Genomic DNA, 14,508 nt, shown 5'->3' on the forward strand with positions numbered 1-14,508 from the left:
GCTGCAACATGCTTTGTTTAAACTTTGGTATTTTCCATCCACAGTAACCGTAGGGGGTAAATTGGTAACAAATACAGGCAAGATTCCTGTCTTTAAGAAAATACGCAGGAATGACAGACGATAAACCAAGAAACACATAAATAATATTTTTCACATAATAATAAATACTATGAAGAATGTAAAATGAGATCATGAAATAGTAGAAACTCTTGGTGGTCTATAGGCACTATGGCTGGTGGGAATATCAGTAATGTTACTCCCCTCTGAGAGTAACATTTGAGCAGAAAAATGTGAAGTTTCCCTGTGGCTGAAAAATCAAGCACAATCAGGAGAGTGGGCAGATGAGGTTTCAGATGAAAGCCAGTGGCAGATCATTCACGTGGTCCCTTAAGAAACCACAGAAAGGCGTTTGGATTTCATATCAAGTGGCTAATTGTAGGTTGAGTTAAAACAACTCAAGTTTTAATAAGATGTGTGCAAAGGATGAACCTTAGGAGTAATCTAGAAGAAACATGGTGGTCACTTGTCTAGGGACACTGGGGTTGGGAGTCAGAAAAGAATTTGATACAGGATATATTCTGGAAAAATAAACTGATATGACTTGGTGACAGTCTTGACTGGCAGGAGAATGGGGAAAAATATACATGCTCTAAGACAGGAAAAATAAAGAGTAGGTGGTCTTTCACACCACCTCACTGTTAGTGTGAACCAGTCTGTCTGTCTTCCATACACTTCCTGAGAAATTGACAAGGGGGCAGGGAATCACTGTTTCCATGGTGATTCCTACCCAATTTTGTCCAATGGTCTTCTTTACAGGAAAGAGTAACATCCATTTTAAATGGAATATTTGGACATTATTTAAAGTCATATAAAATATTAAATATATGGAATTCTGGTATACTTTTAAATTTTAGAAAAGTGTCATTTTCTTCCTATTATACATTATCTCCCCCCAAATCATTTACATGTATTCAAAATACTGAATTATCTATCACCATGATAAAACACATGTAATGATGCTACAGCTGAAGCTGCAATACTTTGGCCACCTCATGCAACGAGTTGACTCACTGGAAAACACTCTGATGCTGGGAAAGTTTGGGGGCGGGAGGAGAAGGGGACGACCGAGAGTGAGATGGCTGGATAGCATCACTGACTCTGTGGACATGAGTTTGAGTGAACTCCAGGAGTTGGTGATGGACAGGGAGGCCTGGCGTGCTGTGATTCATGGGGTCGCAGAGAGTCGGACACGACTGAGCGACTGAACTGAACTGAACTGAACTGAATGATATTTAATCACATGGAGGTAGGAGTAACATTATTAATCTCTACTTTCATATTATGCATCTTCATTGATATTTATTTCAGTGAAATACTCTCTTCATATCATAGATCAAACACAATCAGAAATGTTAAAATAGCTCTAAAAATGTAATTTTGAAATTTTAATATTTATCTCAGGACATTTCCTGCTCTCTGAAAACAGATTCCCATCTGTGACTAGAATGCTTATTATTCAAATTTAAACAAAATTTGACATATCACCTTGCATTACAGAGTATCATAACTATGCCTATATTTAATCTGTTATTAGATTTTAAATTACTTTCAGGCAGAAACTAAGTGACAACCCTCTACCTCACCCTTGTGAACACCATACAGATACAAGTAATCCATTTTGAGTTTATTTTGGTGTATGGTGTTAGGAAGTGTTCTAGTTTCATTGTTTTACAAGTGGCTGACCAGTTTTCCCAGCACCACTTGTTAAAGAGACTGTCTTTTCTCCATTTTATATTCTTGCCTCCTTTGTCAAAGATAAGGTGTCCATAGGTGCGTGGATTTATCTCTGGGCTTTCTATTTTGTTTCATTGATCTATATTTCTGTCTTTATGCCAGTACCATACTATCTTGATGACTGTGGCTTTGTAGTAGAGCCTGAAGTCCGGCAGGTTAATTCCCCCAGTTCCATTCTTCTTTCTCAAGATTGCTTTGGCTATTCGAGGTTTTTTGTATTTCCATACAAATTGTGAGATTATTTGTTCTAGTTCTGTGAAAAATATCGTTGGTAGCTTGATAGGGATTGCATTGAATGTATAAATTACTTTGGGCAGTATACTCATCTTTACTATATTTATTCTTCCAATCCACGAACACGGTATATTTCTCCATCTATTAGTGTCCTCTTTGATTACTTTCATTAGTGTTTTATAGTTTTCTATGTACAAGTCTTTTGTTTCCTTAGGTAGATATATCGCAGCACTGTTTATAATAGCCAGGACATGGAAGCAACCTAGATGTCCATCTGCAGACGAATGGATAAGAAAGCTCTGGTACATATACACAATGGAGTATTACTCAGCCATTAAAAAGAATGCATTTGAACCAGTTCTAATGAGGTGGATGAAACTAGAGCCTATTATACAGAGTGAAGTAAGCCAGAAAGAAAAACACCAATACAATATACTAACACATATATATGGAATTTAGAAAGATGGAAATGATAACCCTGTATACGAGACAGCAAAAGAGACACAGATGTATAGAACAGTCTTTGGGACTCTGTGGGAGAGGGTGAGGGTGGGATGGTTTGGGAGAATGTCATTGAAACATGTATATTATCATATGTGAAACGAATCGCCAGTTCAGGGTTGATGCATGTTACAGGATGCTCGGGGCTGGTATGCGGGGATGACCTAGAGGGAGGATAAGGGGAGGAGGGAGGTGGGAGGGGGCTTCAGTAGGGGGAGCTCATGTACACCTGGGGCAGATTCATGTCAATGTATGGCAAAACCAACCAATATAATATTGTAAAATAATTAGCCTCCAATAAAAATTTAAAAATAAAGAAAAAAAGAGATACAAGTAATTCAATAAATATGCTGATTAAGTTAATGAATGAAATCTAAGATCATTCAAACTGCAACAATTTGGATGAACCAACACTTTTCCTTGACTTATACAGTTTTATGCACAAGCACACATAGGCACAAATATTTCAAAGAGTCGTACCTCCCAGAGTAGCAGAGAGCAAGAAATGTGTCCCATATTTCTTGATAAGATTTTCTGTGATTTGCTGAAGGGTAGGTCGACGTCCCAAAAGTCTTATGTTGCGGAAGAATTCAGGGGCAAGAGGCAGAGGGGAGCCAAGGAAATTTCTTCTCTCAACTGCAAGGTTATTTACTTTCCAGCGGCCAAACTCCCTGAAAAGCAAATTTATTTTTATTCATAAATACATAATCTATCTGAATGTTTTCATTTGAAAAGTTCACTTGGTAGTTTTGCTGGAGTCACTACATTACAATGATTTTTGCTTGTAACAATACTGCATGTGCTATGGGTAGGAGAAGCAATATTTATAATTTATGTAGCTGAGAGTGACTGTTCTGAAACCAAGTCGTGTAGAGGAAAAATAAACCACTTAAAGTAAACAGCTTCCACTGATTTTTTTTCCTAAGGAATTATGTACTTATAAAAATGATTTCATTATGCATAGAATATTAACGTAGATTTTTAAATAGGAAACTAAAGCAATATTTTATTATTTTCCAATGGAAGTTGAAAAAAGATTAAACTTGTTTTTATCATTAACGATTCTTTTTCCATTCAGTTTGGATTGGAAACTTGTAAGACTTCAAGAATATTAAGGAGCTGTAGAAGAATTTTTTAAAATATGATCAAAAAAGAAACTAGTTCTTGTAATAATTGTTGTTTACAGTATATTTTGATATATATATCAAATTCAACTTAACCAGCAATTACTCAAGATGCAAAATGACTTTTAAGCTGGATTTGGTCAAATCAGGGAAATAGAAAATGTGAATATAAAAGATTCATATAACTAGGTTGCCTGATATCAACTACACAGATTTTTTCCCCCTTTAGGAATGATCTGATAAATCTCAAGCAGCTTCTACAGAGAAGAATTCCCTCTACTAGATTTAAACTCACCTACTTGTGTAATTTGACCCCTTACTACTTAGCAATTAAAATGCTGATTAAATATTGTATAAATATGTGCCATATTTATTTACATTTTGCCCCACAAAAAAGTGCATGATAAAGATACATCTGTGAACCAGACTCTAAATGGAGTTCACATTCTAGAGACAGTTTTAAGAACAAACAAAGATGTTAAATTTTAAACACATTCAGACTGTGACAAGTGCTGAAAGCTACCACAGGCAGTCTATTGTGATGGCGCATAGGCAAGATGGCCCTATTTTGTCATAAGTGACCAGAGAGGGCAACTCCAGAGACGTGCTATTTGATACTTAGGCAATCTTTAAAGGAAAAATACAAGAGACTAGTTGTGGGGAGGCACAGAAAAGATTTACACAGAATAATGAAGAACGGTAAATAAATACTTCCAGGACCAAGAACCACATCCCTGATGGAGTCTCTAACCATGAATCATTTGTTCCTGTGACACACATTTGGCAGCCAAACAATCCATCCAGTCTTTTGGAAACTAATTACAAGAAAAGATTCACTAAGGAATCTAGGTAAGACCAGCCAGAAAATGTTTCCTTTAAATGGTATGATCATACCAATGGTTCTCAAACATCAGGACCTATTAAAATCACCTGGAGACTCCATCCCAGAGTTTCTGATTCATTAGACCTCGGATGGGGCCCTAGAGTTTGCATTTTCAACTAGCAATGCTAATACTGCTATTCCCAGGATCATATTTTGAGGAAAATTGATTAGATTGTTTGGTGTGTTGCTTTGAGTCAACTTTACTTTGAGGAAATGTTAAAACCCCTTTTCAGTAAATTTTGGGAGTTAATTACTGGATTTATTACTTCACATTTCCTCAGAAGAGAGTAAGAATGTTGTTGTTATTATCTTCCCAAACCTGATTGATAACAGTAATTTCCTATTTGTTTTCATTTTGTAAGAGATTTACCTGAATTTATTTGTGCATGTGTGTGTTTGATATACATGTAGAATATACAAATGGAAATATATATTCAAAATATTAAGGTTTTAGTGTTTTGTGACATAAGGTGTACAATAAAACAGTGCTTCTAAAAGTTATTTATTAAACCATGATCTAAATAATAGCTGCTCATTAATTTCAAAACTTTACTCCCCAACAGTTACTTTTTTATTTGCTGAAAAGATTTTATAATTTTATCAAGGGAGAGTAACATAGCTTGAAACTAAAGTTGCGGTATATGTTTTTCAATGGTGTAAATGAACAGATTTATAAACTCATATGCATTGACAAATACTCATAAGATACAAATTGCTAAGTGAAGTAACTGGACTTTAAATAACCAAGACAATTTTTTGATGGTGATTTTTTTTTTTTTTACAGCCTGTACAAACTCTTTCTAAATTGCTATTTCTTGCTAGATGACTGTCGGTAATACATAGTGGAAGAGTGCAATCCCAGCCTCGGTTATTTTTTTGACAATTAGTCAATGTATAACACCAACCCATGATCAGTACCAACCCATGATATATTGACTTGAAATATTTGCAAATTTCTTTAGCTTGTTCTTCTTAAATTTAAGTCATTTTCTGAACTCAGCTTATGACATTAATTTAACAAGAAAATTTACTAATGGTTTGCTACTTATTGTCGTAGCTACCAGAAATCTTGCAAGTAATATAGATGAATAGAAGAAAACCTCTGACCTCAAGGGTTCCAAAATTATATTAAGTGAAGTATAACATGGATGAATAAATTGCAAAGCCTTCACAATGTCCAAAAATACAAGTGGGACAATAACTTAATGAATATAACCCCTCGGCCCAATTCCTTGATATAAATGTTACTAATCTAATTTCGAATATGTTTTGTCTCCCCTTAGATATGCATGGCTATTAAGAGTCGAAGACTATGGACAGTCTTCCAGGCAGCTTTCTTCATCTTATCGGATGCTTTTTATTACCTGTCTGTTAGCACCGATTATGTTTATGGTCTCAATTCACCTTCTGACAATGAATTTTAAAAACCAGGATTGTTAGTAACTGCAGTCAATTGTTTTAATTTTCAAAGCTTTATTTAAATTCTTCTATTTTTTTTATATTTTTCATATAAAGAATGAAATACTATACTTTCTATTATTCGCATAGAAAACACAAACATTGGTGTGAGATCTGAGATCTCTCATTGCTATTCACATTTTGCTTGTGCTGCTATAATCTCTATAAATTTTTGGTGAAAACCTACTTAGAACATACTGAAATCATCCTCAGAAGTGGTGATAGGAGCACTTCACGTAAAGGAAATAATCTCTGGACAGTTAAGTACCTACCATACTGTGAGCAGTAGACACAGATAGGAATTCAATAATGTGTCTCTTTCACCTGAGCACAAGTATGATTGCGTTTATTGGTGTTCTTCAAAGTCAGTGTAGCCATGTAGCTTACTGTGATCAAAAAAGTGTGAGCATGTAGGTTAGCCTGGAAAATCAGCTTGGAAACCTGATCAAGAAAGATGATTCAAACCCCTATCTTTCAACCACTGGTCCTGCAACTTCTTAGGATGAACATGAGCATGAAGTGAAAAGAGAGCTTGTCATGTAAGCTACCAAGATTACAGAGCTGGTTGTTTGTTTGCTTGCTTGCTAGCAATATCATGGGTGAAGTCAACTATTTTAAATTTGGGGTATCTTGAGAAGACAACAAGGAACTAATGGTTGTACATGAATTAAAAATTTATGGGCACAGTTTGTGTTTTTTTTTTCTTTTTTTTTTTCTTTCCTGAAGAATAAATACACTTCAGTTGGAACTAGACCGTGCATTCATTAAATTTTTGAAAAACAAAGCAATAGAGTGCTGAATTGAAAACATGCTGTCTGATAAGATTATCATGAGCGCATTTTACCTAAAGGCATCTCAGGATTCGATCCAGATGCATTATGTTTATATTAAATAAGAACATTGTTATATCTAACTAAATGCTGTATTCTACCTGAAGCCTTCATAGAACATAAATGTCATCTCATTATAACTTTCAGAAGTCTTTAAGTGACATCAGCACAATCATCATTGTTTAGTGTAACTCAGCCCCTTTAAAAGCACCACTATTTTGTAGAACACACAGATGGATTATAACCAGTTCAGCCAGAACACTACTTTGAAATTGTTTTCTTTGGCTCTAAGGGGCCTCCATTAGTTGATTAGAGTTGCATGTTTGCTGCTAAAAATTCTGACTTGCAAGCATCATTTATTATGTGTGTCCCTGTAATGTTTACTTTTCTACAACCATATTTATTATAATTTTATCCATACCAATCTCATAAAAAAATTAGAAAACTTGAATGACATCAACAAATTCTATTTAAATAATGGTTACATCATTGCCACATTGCCATTGACCTTTCTTATTTGTATTTACATTCTGTGTGAATACATAAAGGTACTCAGTACACTTGACTTCCACTTACACTTGACTTACAGTTAACTACCATGCTTTCTTTAAAATTACACATGTATACTTGATTCCTGAAAAATACAGAATCCGCCAGGTTGATATTAGATATTTTTTACTCACTACCAAAGGAAGGGCAAAACAAAAATATTGATGAAATGAGTTTATACATTTGCTGCAAAGGTTTATCTTTAACTGCTAATTTACACTAAATAAAGTTGTTTTGTGAAGTCCTAAAACCTATTATTACATTACTTTTCATGACACTACATTTGTTGGCTTGAAATTTTAATTCTGTCGATATTCATTAAAACTTGCAGACACAACAGAATATTAAACAAAATATATTACCAAGCACTAATGTGTGGACAAATCTAGCCTAAGAATTATAAATTAACTTGCCAATCTTTAGCAGCAATAACCTTCTAATTGCATCTGTAAAATCATACTGATCTTAAGAAAGGCCACTAATAATCAATACTTGTCTCCCATAATTCTATTATGTGTAATCGTTACATATAAAACTGGCTTTTTTAAAGTTCTTTCAGAGGAGTTTCCACATCTCACAAATGATGCTGTTTTCCATTTGGCCAGAACAAGGGAAATGTTGCTAATGGCCTGAATAACAGTAGTTCTGAGGCCAGTTTTCTAAAAGCAACTGAATGCTGAGCAGTTGGCAGGATAGAGAATCCATTCTCTTTCGCCCTCCTGCCCCTTAATACACTGATACTTTCTCTTTTTCAAACAGTAGCAGGGTTTTTAAAGCTTGGGAGGGATTTTAATATGAAGCTAGGAATTTAGAAGAATGAATCTATTAAAAAATACTGGAAGAAAGGCATAATCACAAATATGACTTATGTGAAATGTTTACATGCAGGATTTTTGAGAAGCATCATTAATGATTATTGTATTTTGAATAAGCTGCCAAATGTAGAGCAGAATGTTTGTGCTGTGCTAAGTTGCTTCAGTCATGTCTGACTCTTTGAGACTGCACGGACTGTAGCCCGCCAGCCTCCTCTGTAGGTGGGATTCTCCAGGCAAGAGTACTGGAGTGGGTTGCCATGCCCTCCTCCAGGGAATCTTCCTGACCCAAGACGTGAACCATGTCATTAAAATCTCCTGCATTGGCAGGCAGATTCTTCACCACTAGCACCACCTGGGAAGCCCTCAGAATAGAATGAAGACCAATTACCATGATTGCAACAAAGCATTACCCATCCCAGTAAAACAATAAGAATTCATTGTATTAATAGCTGTATCCTCTTGACTATATTATTGAGTATATAAGATCTGGATGGGATTACTGAGAAATTTTAAAGAATGGTCTCGTTTGTGGCTACTAATATACTTTTCTAATTCTTAAAATATGCTACATTTTTAGAGCTATGAAATACTGAAAATGATTTAATCTTGAAAGTGAAAAGAAAGTGAAGTCACTCAGTCGTGTCCGACTCTTTGCAACCCCATGGACTGTAGCCTACCAGGCTTCTCCGTCCATGGGGTTTTCAGGCAAGAGTACTGGAGTGGGTTGCCATTTCCTTCTCCAGGGGATCTTCCCAACCCAGGGATAGAACCCGGGTCTCCCACATTGCAGGCAGACATTTTACCATCTGAGCCACCAGGGAAGCCACAATTTTAAATTATTTTTAGTAGTTTAATAGAGATTTTAATCAAAATTTAAGGGAAATACCACAGGTATCCCCAAAAGTAATTCATTACATAGGACTATAATGGGACTACATGCTTATATACGTATGTAGATACATATATGGGTGTGTGCTTCATTATGTCCAGTTCTGTGATCCCATGGACTGTAACCCACCAGGCTTTTCTGTCCATGGCAATTCTCCAGGCAAGAATACTGGAGTGGGTTGCCATGCCCTACTCCAGGGTATCTTCCCAACCCAGGTCTCCCAAATTGCAGGCAGATTCTTTACCATCTGATCCACCAGGGAAGGCCAAGAATACTGAAGTGAGTAGTCTATCCCTTCTCCAGGGAATATTCCCAAGCCAGGAATTGAACCCGGGTCTCCTGCTTTGCAGGTGGACTCTTTACTAGCTGAGCTACCAGGGAAGCCCATATGTGTGTGTGTGTGTATACATATACACACACACGTATATGTATATATATATGTATTTATCATTTATTTTTAAATTAAACCACTCTTTTGAAAAGATGTTAGCAACAGTTTTGATGTAAAAAATAAACATACATGGTGCTAATGAATGACTTACTAAGTTGAGAGAGGGAATGATTTAACAAGCAAAAGCTTCCTTTCTAAATTTTGGAAATACAGTTTAACATCTGCTACATCTCATCACAATTATTCCTCAATCACATTCATGTAATTACACAGATTTCATAATTATTGATCAGTGTAGATAAGAGACAAACACAACTGAGCTAAAATAAAATGTCTATTTGATTCTCTGTGAAAATAAGCAACAAATACAAATGTCTTTCTTTGAAATTTATAATTACAAATTAATTATTTATTTTGAATAATGAGTCAAAATTTACATTTCTTACATAAATTTAAATATTTTAGGAACTAATATTAGTTTTTCAAAGGAGAATAGATTTAAGAGTCAGCTAAAGTTTCAAATTGAATTTTCAGCAATTTAGTTCACAAAATTCAAAGGTATGTACATTCTGGCAAGTTCTTAACCTAATTGATGTAAAGTCATTTAATTTATAAGTCTATGTTTGATAATACTGCCTCTGTAAAGTTTTTACAGAAGAAAAATTTGTAACAACTTAGATGGTGCAAGGAGCAGAGTTTATTTCTTAGTAAATTTTGTCGTGTGCACCCTAGTGAAGTCACAGATTTTTGTCCCAGCCAGCCCCTGGTTGTTCAGCGGTAAAGAATAGGCCTGGCAATGCAGGAGGGGCCAAGTCGATCCCTGGGCCGGGAAGATTGCCTGGAGAAGGAAATGGCAACCCACTCCAGTATTCTTGCTTGGGAAATCCCATGGACAGTGGAGCCTGCTGGGCTACAGTCCATGGGGTCGTAAAAGAGTAGGACATGACTTAGCAACTAAAGAACAAAAATATAAATATGAATCAAGGTAATGTGCTTTAGTAAAGTTAATGAGAAAAAATTAGGGCTTGCCAGGTGACTCAGTGGTAAAGAATCCTCCTGCCAACACAAGAGCCACAGGAGAAGCAGCTTCAAACCTTGGGCTGGGAAGATACCCCAGAGGAGGAAATGGCAACCCACTCTAGTATTCTTTCCTGGGAAATTCCATGAACAGAGATGTCTGGCAAACATGACTGAAGTAACTGAACATGTATACAATAAGTAAAATTAATAAAAAAGAATTTTAAAAGAAGACTACACTCAGTTCAGTTCACTTTAATCGCTCAGTCGCTGACTCTTTGCGACCCCATGGACCGCAACATGCCAGGTGTCCCTGTCCATCACCGACTCCTGGAGTCTACCCAAACTCATGTTCACTGAGTCAGTGATGCCATCCAACCGTCTCATCCTCTGCCTACACTCAAAGAATATGCAAATTATTTTTCTTGGTCCAAACACAGATTAATAAATGCTCCTTAGAAAGAATACGTGTGAAAAGAATAGTTACCTGCTAACAAAAAATCAATCGGTGGCTTGATAGTTTATTTAAACATTTAAGAATTTCATTGAGATTCCTTCATGATGATACACAGTCTACCTTAAACACTGGATCAAACATTCACAGACCATGAATTATGACAAGGTGAGTAACAAATCAAATATGTGAACTTACAATATGTGAAAACTACATATACTTCTTCATTTCAAATAACCTACAACTTGTCTTCAAAAATGCAAGATTAAGGACTTTTTTCTTATTAACTAAATTTTTAGAGACAGTGAATACAATTTGCTAATCTTTTCATGAAAATCTCCCATAATAAAAATTATTTTTAAGTAGTAACTCAATTTAATATAATATTTTTCCTATAATGTTTAAAATGCCTTAAGGAAAACTTTTTTAAATGTTATGATTTTTCCCACATAGTAAAGGAAAATATAAGTGTGCTGTATTAGGTCACAGGTTTTAAGATACATATAATTTATTTCAATTTGCTATTAATTTTATGTCTTTCACATCCACATTTGAGGCTGGATATGGTGTTTGATGACAAAATAAATTTTCAGAAAATGTATAATTTTAATTTTACAGGGTATAAATTACTCTCTTCCCCAAATTATAACCTTTCAGCTTGAATCAGACTTGAGTTGTCAGAATGCTGCTTTACATACAAAAAGCTTATGAAATATAAACTGTAATGTTACCTTTCTCTGGATATTATCATCATAATCTAGAAATCACATGCTGAAACATTTTCTAACAGACACTCAGTTCTCCTGTCTTCTATGCTTGGGATTCATATAAAATCAACTTCTTATATTTAAAACAGATAACCAAAACTGACCTACTGTATAGTGCAGGGTACTCTGCTCAGTACTCTGTAAAAACCTAAATGGTAAAAGAACATGAAAAAGACTAGCTATATGTTTATATATGACTGAATCATTTTGTTGTATACCTGAAACTAACACAATAATGTTCATCAACTATACCCCAATGTAAAATAAAAATTAAAAAAAGAAAAATAATTGTAATATCACTCACTATGTACAACCTTCAAAAACATCAATAACACATGAGAAGACTGCTGTTGTATCTGCTCTTCCAACCCTGTCTTCTGCTAATTCAAGTCCTCTTGCTCTGTGTATTTTTATTAATAGCAGAGTATTCTTTTCCTTCAGAGTACTAATATTTATCTTTGTGGTTATTCAGTTCACATCTGCCTTTTCCATTATATAAGAAGCTCCACATAGATGTGGATTACACCTTGTTTCTATAATTATGTATTCTTAAGCCTCATGTCCCTGATCTATCCTAGTTGCTCAGTAAATACATACTGAATCAACAAAGGAGTGAATGTTATCAGGTGAACTAAGATGAAATAAACACCTAAAGGAAGAAAAGAGATGAAGTTTCTGACTTATGAGCACATACCCTGGTAAAGTTTATAGAAAACCAAGCTCACCGGAAGAATGCATTTCTCAGTTGAACTCTCCGAGTGTTCAAATGACGGTGGAAGGTTAGGAGCTAACTATGTACTTTAAATTGAGAATCGCTAAGGACTAGGTAAAGATCTACTCCTACTAAAAGTCAAAACACATATCTAAATGTTGAGAAAGATGCTACCATTGTTCATGAGTGCAACAGGAGTCCTGGTATCAGTTATAAGAGGATTTTTAATCTGTTGTCAGGCTAAAGGCAAGGAAAAGACAGTGATTGTACAAAATCAATTTCCATCTTGCTAGGGAATACATAAATCTACAAAACACACTTTGACTAGTAATAAAATATAAGTTGCTTTTACTCACTAATAGGCAATAAGTTTAAAGTTTGATCAGTAAGAAGCGAAATTTTCATATTAATGATATACTTGAAATTTTTATTGTTAAATAACATTTACCTCAAGATAGAATTAGAAATGATACTTAATTAGACTTGTGTTTAAGGTGACTAAGCCATGAGGTTTAAACTACTGCACTGTGAGATATATAGGCTCTTCTTATATTCCTTTGATAAATGAGGGCATTTAGGTGCGAATTATTTCTCTAGGGATGTACACCTACTAGCTTGAATCCAGGGAGCTTGACACCAAAAGCATTGACCTTAACTTCTTTATAGATTAATAGCTACTTTGTTTGAAAGATGGATTATAATAATAATAAACAATGTTTTTGTGTTTGAGTGTGTGTTTGTATTTATGTGTGTGAGGATCATAAAAGGGTGAAAGAGAGGAGGAGAGATAGAAATATATATATGTGCAGAGAGAGAGAGGTGGGAAGGAAAGAAGTTGGGAGAAGATTATCAATCAAATGGGGAGGAAGATCAGAAATATTAATATAAATTATTGTAATAGAAGCAAAATACTGACTATAGATTAATCATATTTTGTCCTGACTAAACATCGATCCATGAAACAAAAAATGTAAACATCTATTTGGTAGAAGGAGCTTAAAAAACCCTTGGGACTTATTCACATTTCTCAGAAGACGATGGTAGAGTTGTAGGAATGAATGATTAAAGAGGTGTATGCTCAATTGCTTTCATAAGTCATATAGTAAAGCCCAAAATTCAGCCTCAGGGTGAGAAACACAGATAGGGAGAAAGAAAAGAGATCCTCTGATGGGCTCACCCAGCAGTGATGAAGGAATTCAAGGGTGAAACTGGGAAGATAATGGAAAAAATCTGTTGCATCAAACAAGCGATAAGCTGAAGTCTATGAATATGTACCTAATGCATAAGAAGGTTTCCAGAGTAGGATAAATTCCTGTAAATCCACAGGGAAACTTAGATACCATGATAAAAGGTTAACATCACTAAACACAAACGGAGATACCCCATCACAAGAAATAGACTTATTCTACAATGGAGATACTATGTCTCATCACTTTATCGGAACTGCTTGCAATGAAAACTATGCATGTAGAAAAAGTAAGTTCATAAATATAACCTACTGATACTTAAAAAAATAAATGATGTCTCCTCCTCAAAGTTTTGGAGAAGGAAATAGCAACCCACTCCAGTATTCTTGCCTAGAGACACCCATGGACAGAGGAGCCTGGCAGGCTATAATCCACGGGCCTGCAAAGAATCGGACAAGACTTAGTGACTAAACCACCACCACCACCTCAAAGTTTGCTTTAAAAAACAGAATGTTGGACTACTGAGTAGTACAGGACAATTACATATGAGAAAACCTATCCAAATGCTGAAAATATCTGGAAAGAAAGAGATTCACAACAGAAAGAACCAACCAGGTGTGCAACTTATAGGCAAAGTAAATGAATAAGCTGCATTCAATTAAAGTGCTAACACACCTAGAGGAAGAACAACTGAGTAGGATTCAGGGGGGAAACTGCTAAAAACAAAACAAAAGACTTTCTTTAAAAAAATGAAAGGCCAGAATGAAGGATATACCAGTGAAAGTTTGGGGGAACTATAACAACCACTGGAAACATATACAACACATATTATTGCTTCATTACTGACTTTGAAAAGAAGGGAATCAATAGGTCTAAAATACCAATGAACCTAAAAGCCTATCA

General features: G+C 35.2%; 1 protein-coding gene across 2 annotated transcripts in view; it reads right to left on the reverse strand.

Moving 5' to 3' along the window:
* BRINP3 (BMP/retinoic acid inducible neural specific 3) overlaps positions 1 to 14,508 on the reverse strand; it is a 486,084-nt gene that overhangs the window by 241,653 nt on the left and 229,923 nt on the right. Inside the window, exon 2 of one of the 2 annotated variants that reach the window (XM_055419914.2) lies at positions 3,010 to 3,200. The exons of the other annotated variant lie outside the window; for it this stretch is intronic. Within the exon in view, the coding sequence (XP_055275889.1) occupies positions 3,010 to 3,200 (191 nt within the window). The remainder of the gene's footprint in view (positions 1 to 3,009; positions 3,201 to 14,508) is intronic. 2 annotated transcript variants of the gene reach the window in all.

Source organism: Moschus berezovskii, chromosome 17 (genome assembly GCF_049115385.1).
Source record: "Moschus berezovskii isolate FMDL1 chromosome 17, NW_MosBer_1.0, whole genome shotgun sequence".
In the NCBI taxonomy this organism is placed as follows: domain Eukaryota; kingdom Metazoa; phylum Chordata; class Mammalia; order Artiodactyla; family Moschidae; genus Moschus; species Moschus berezovskii.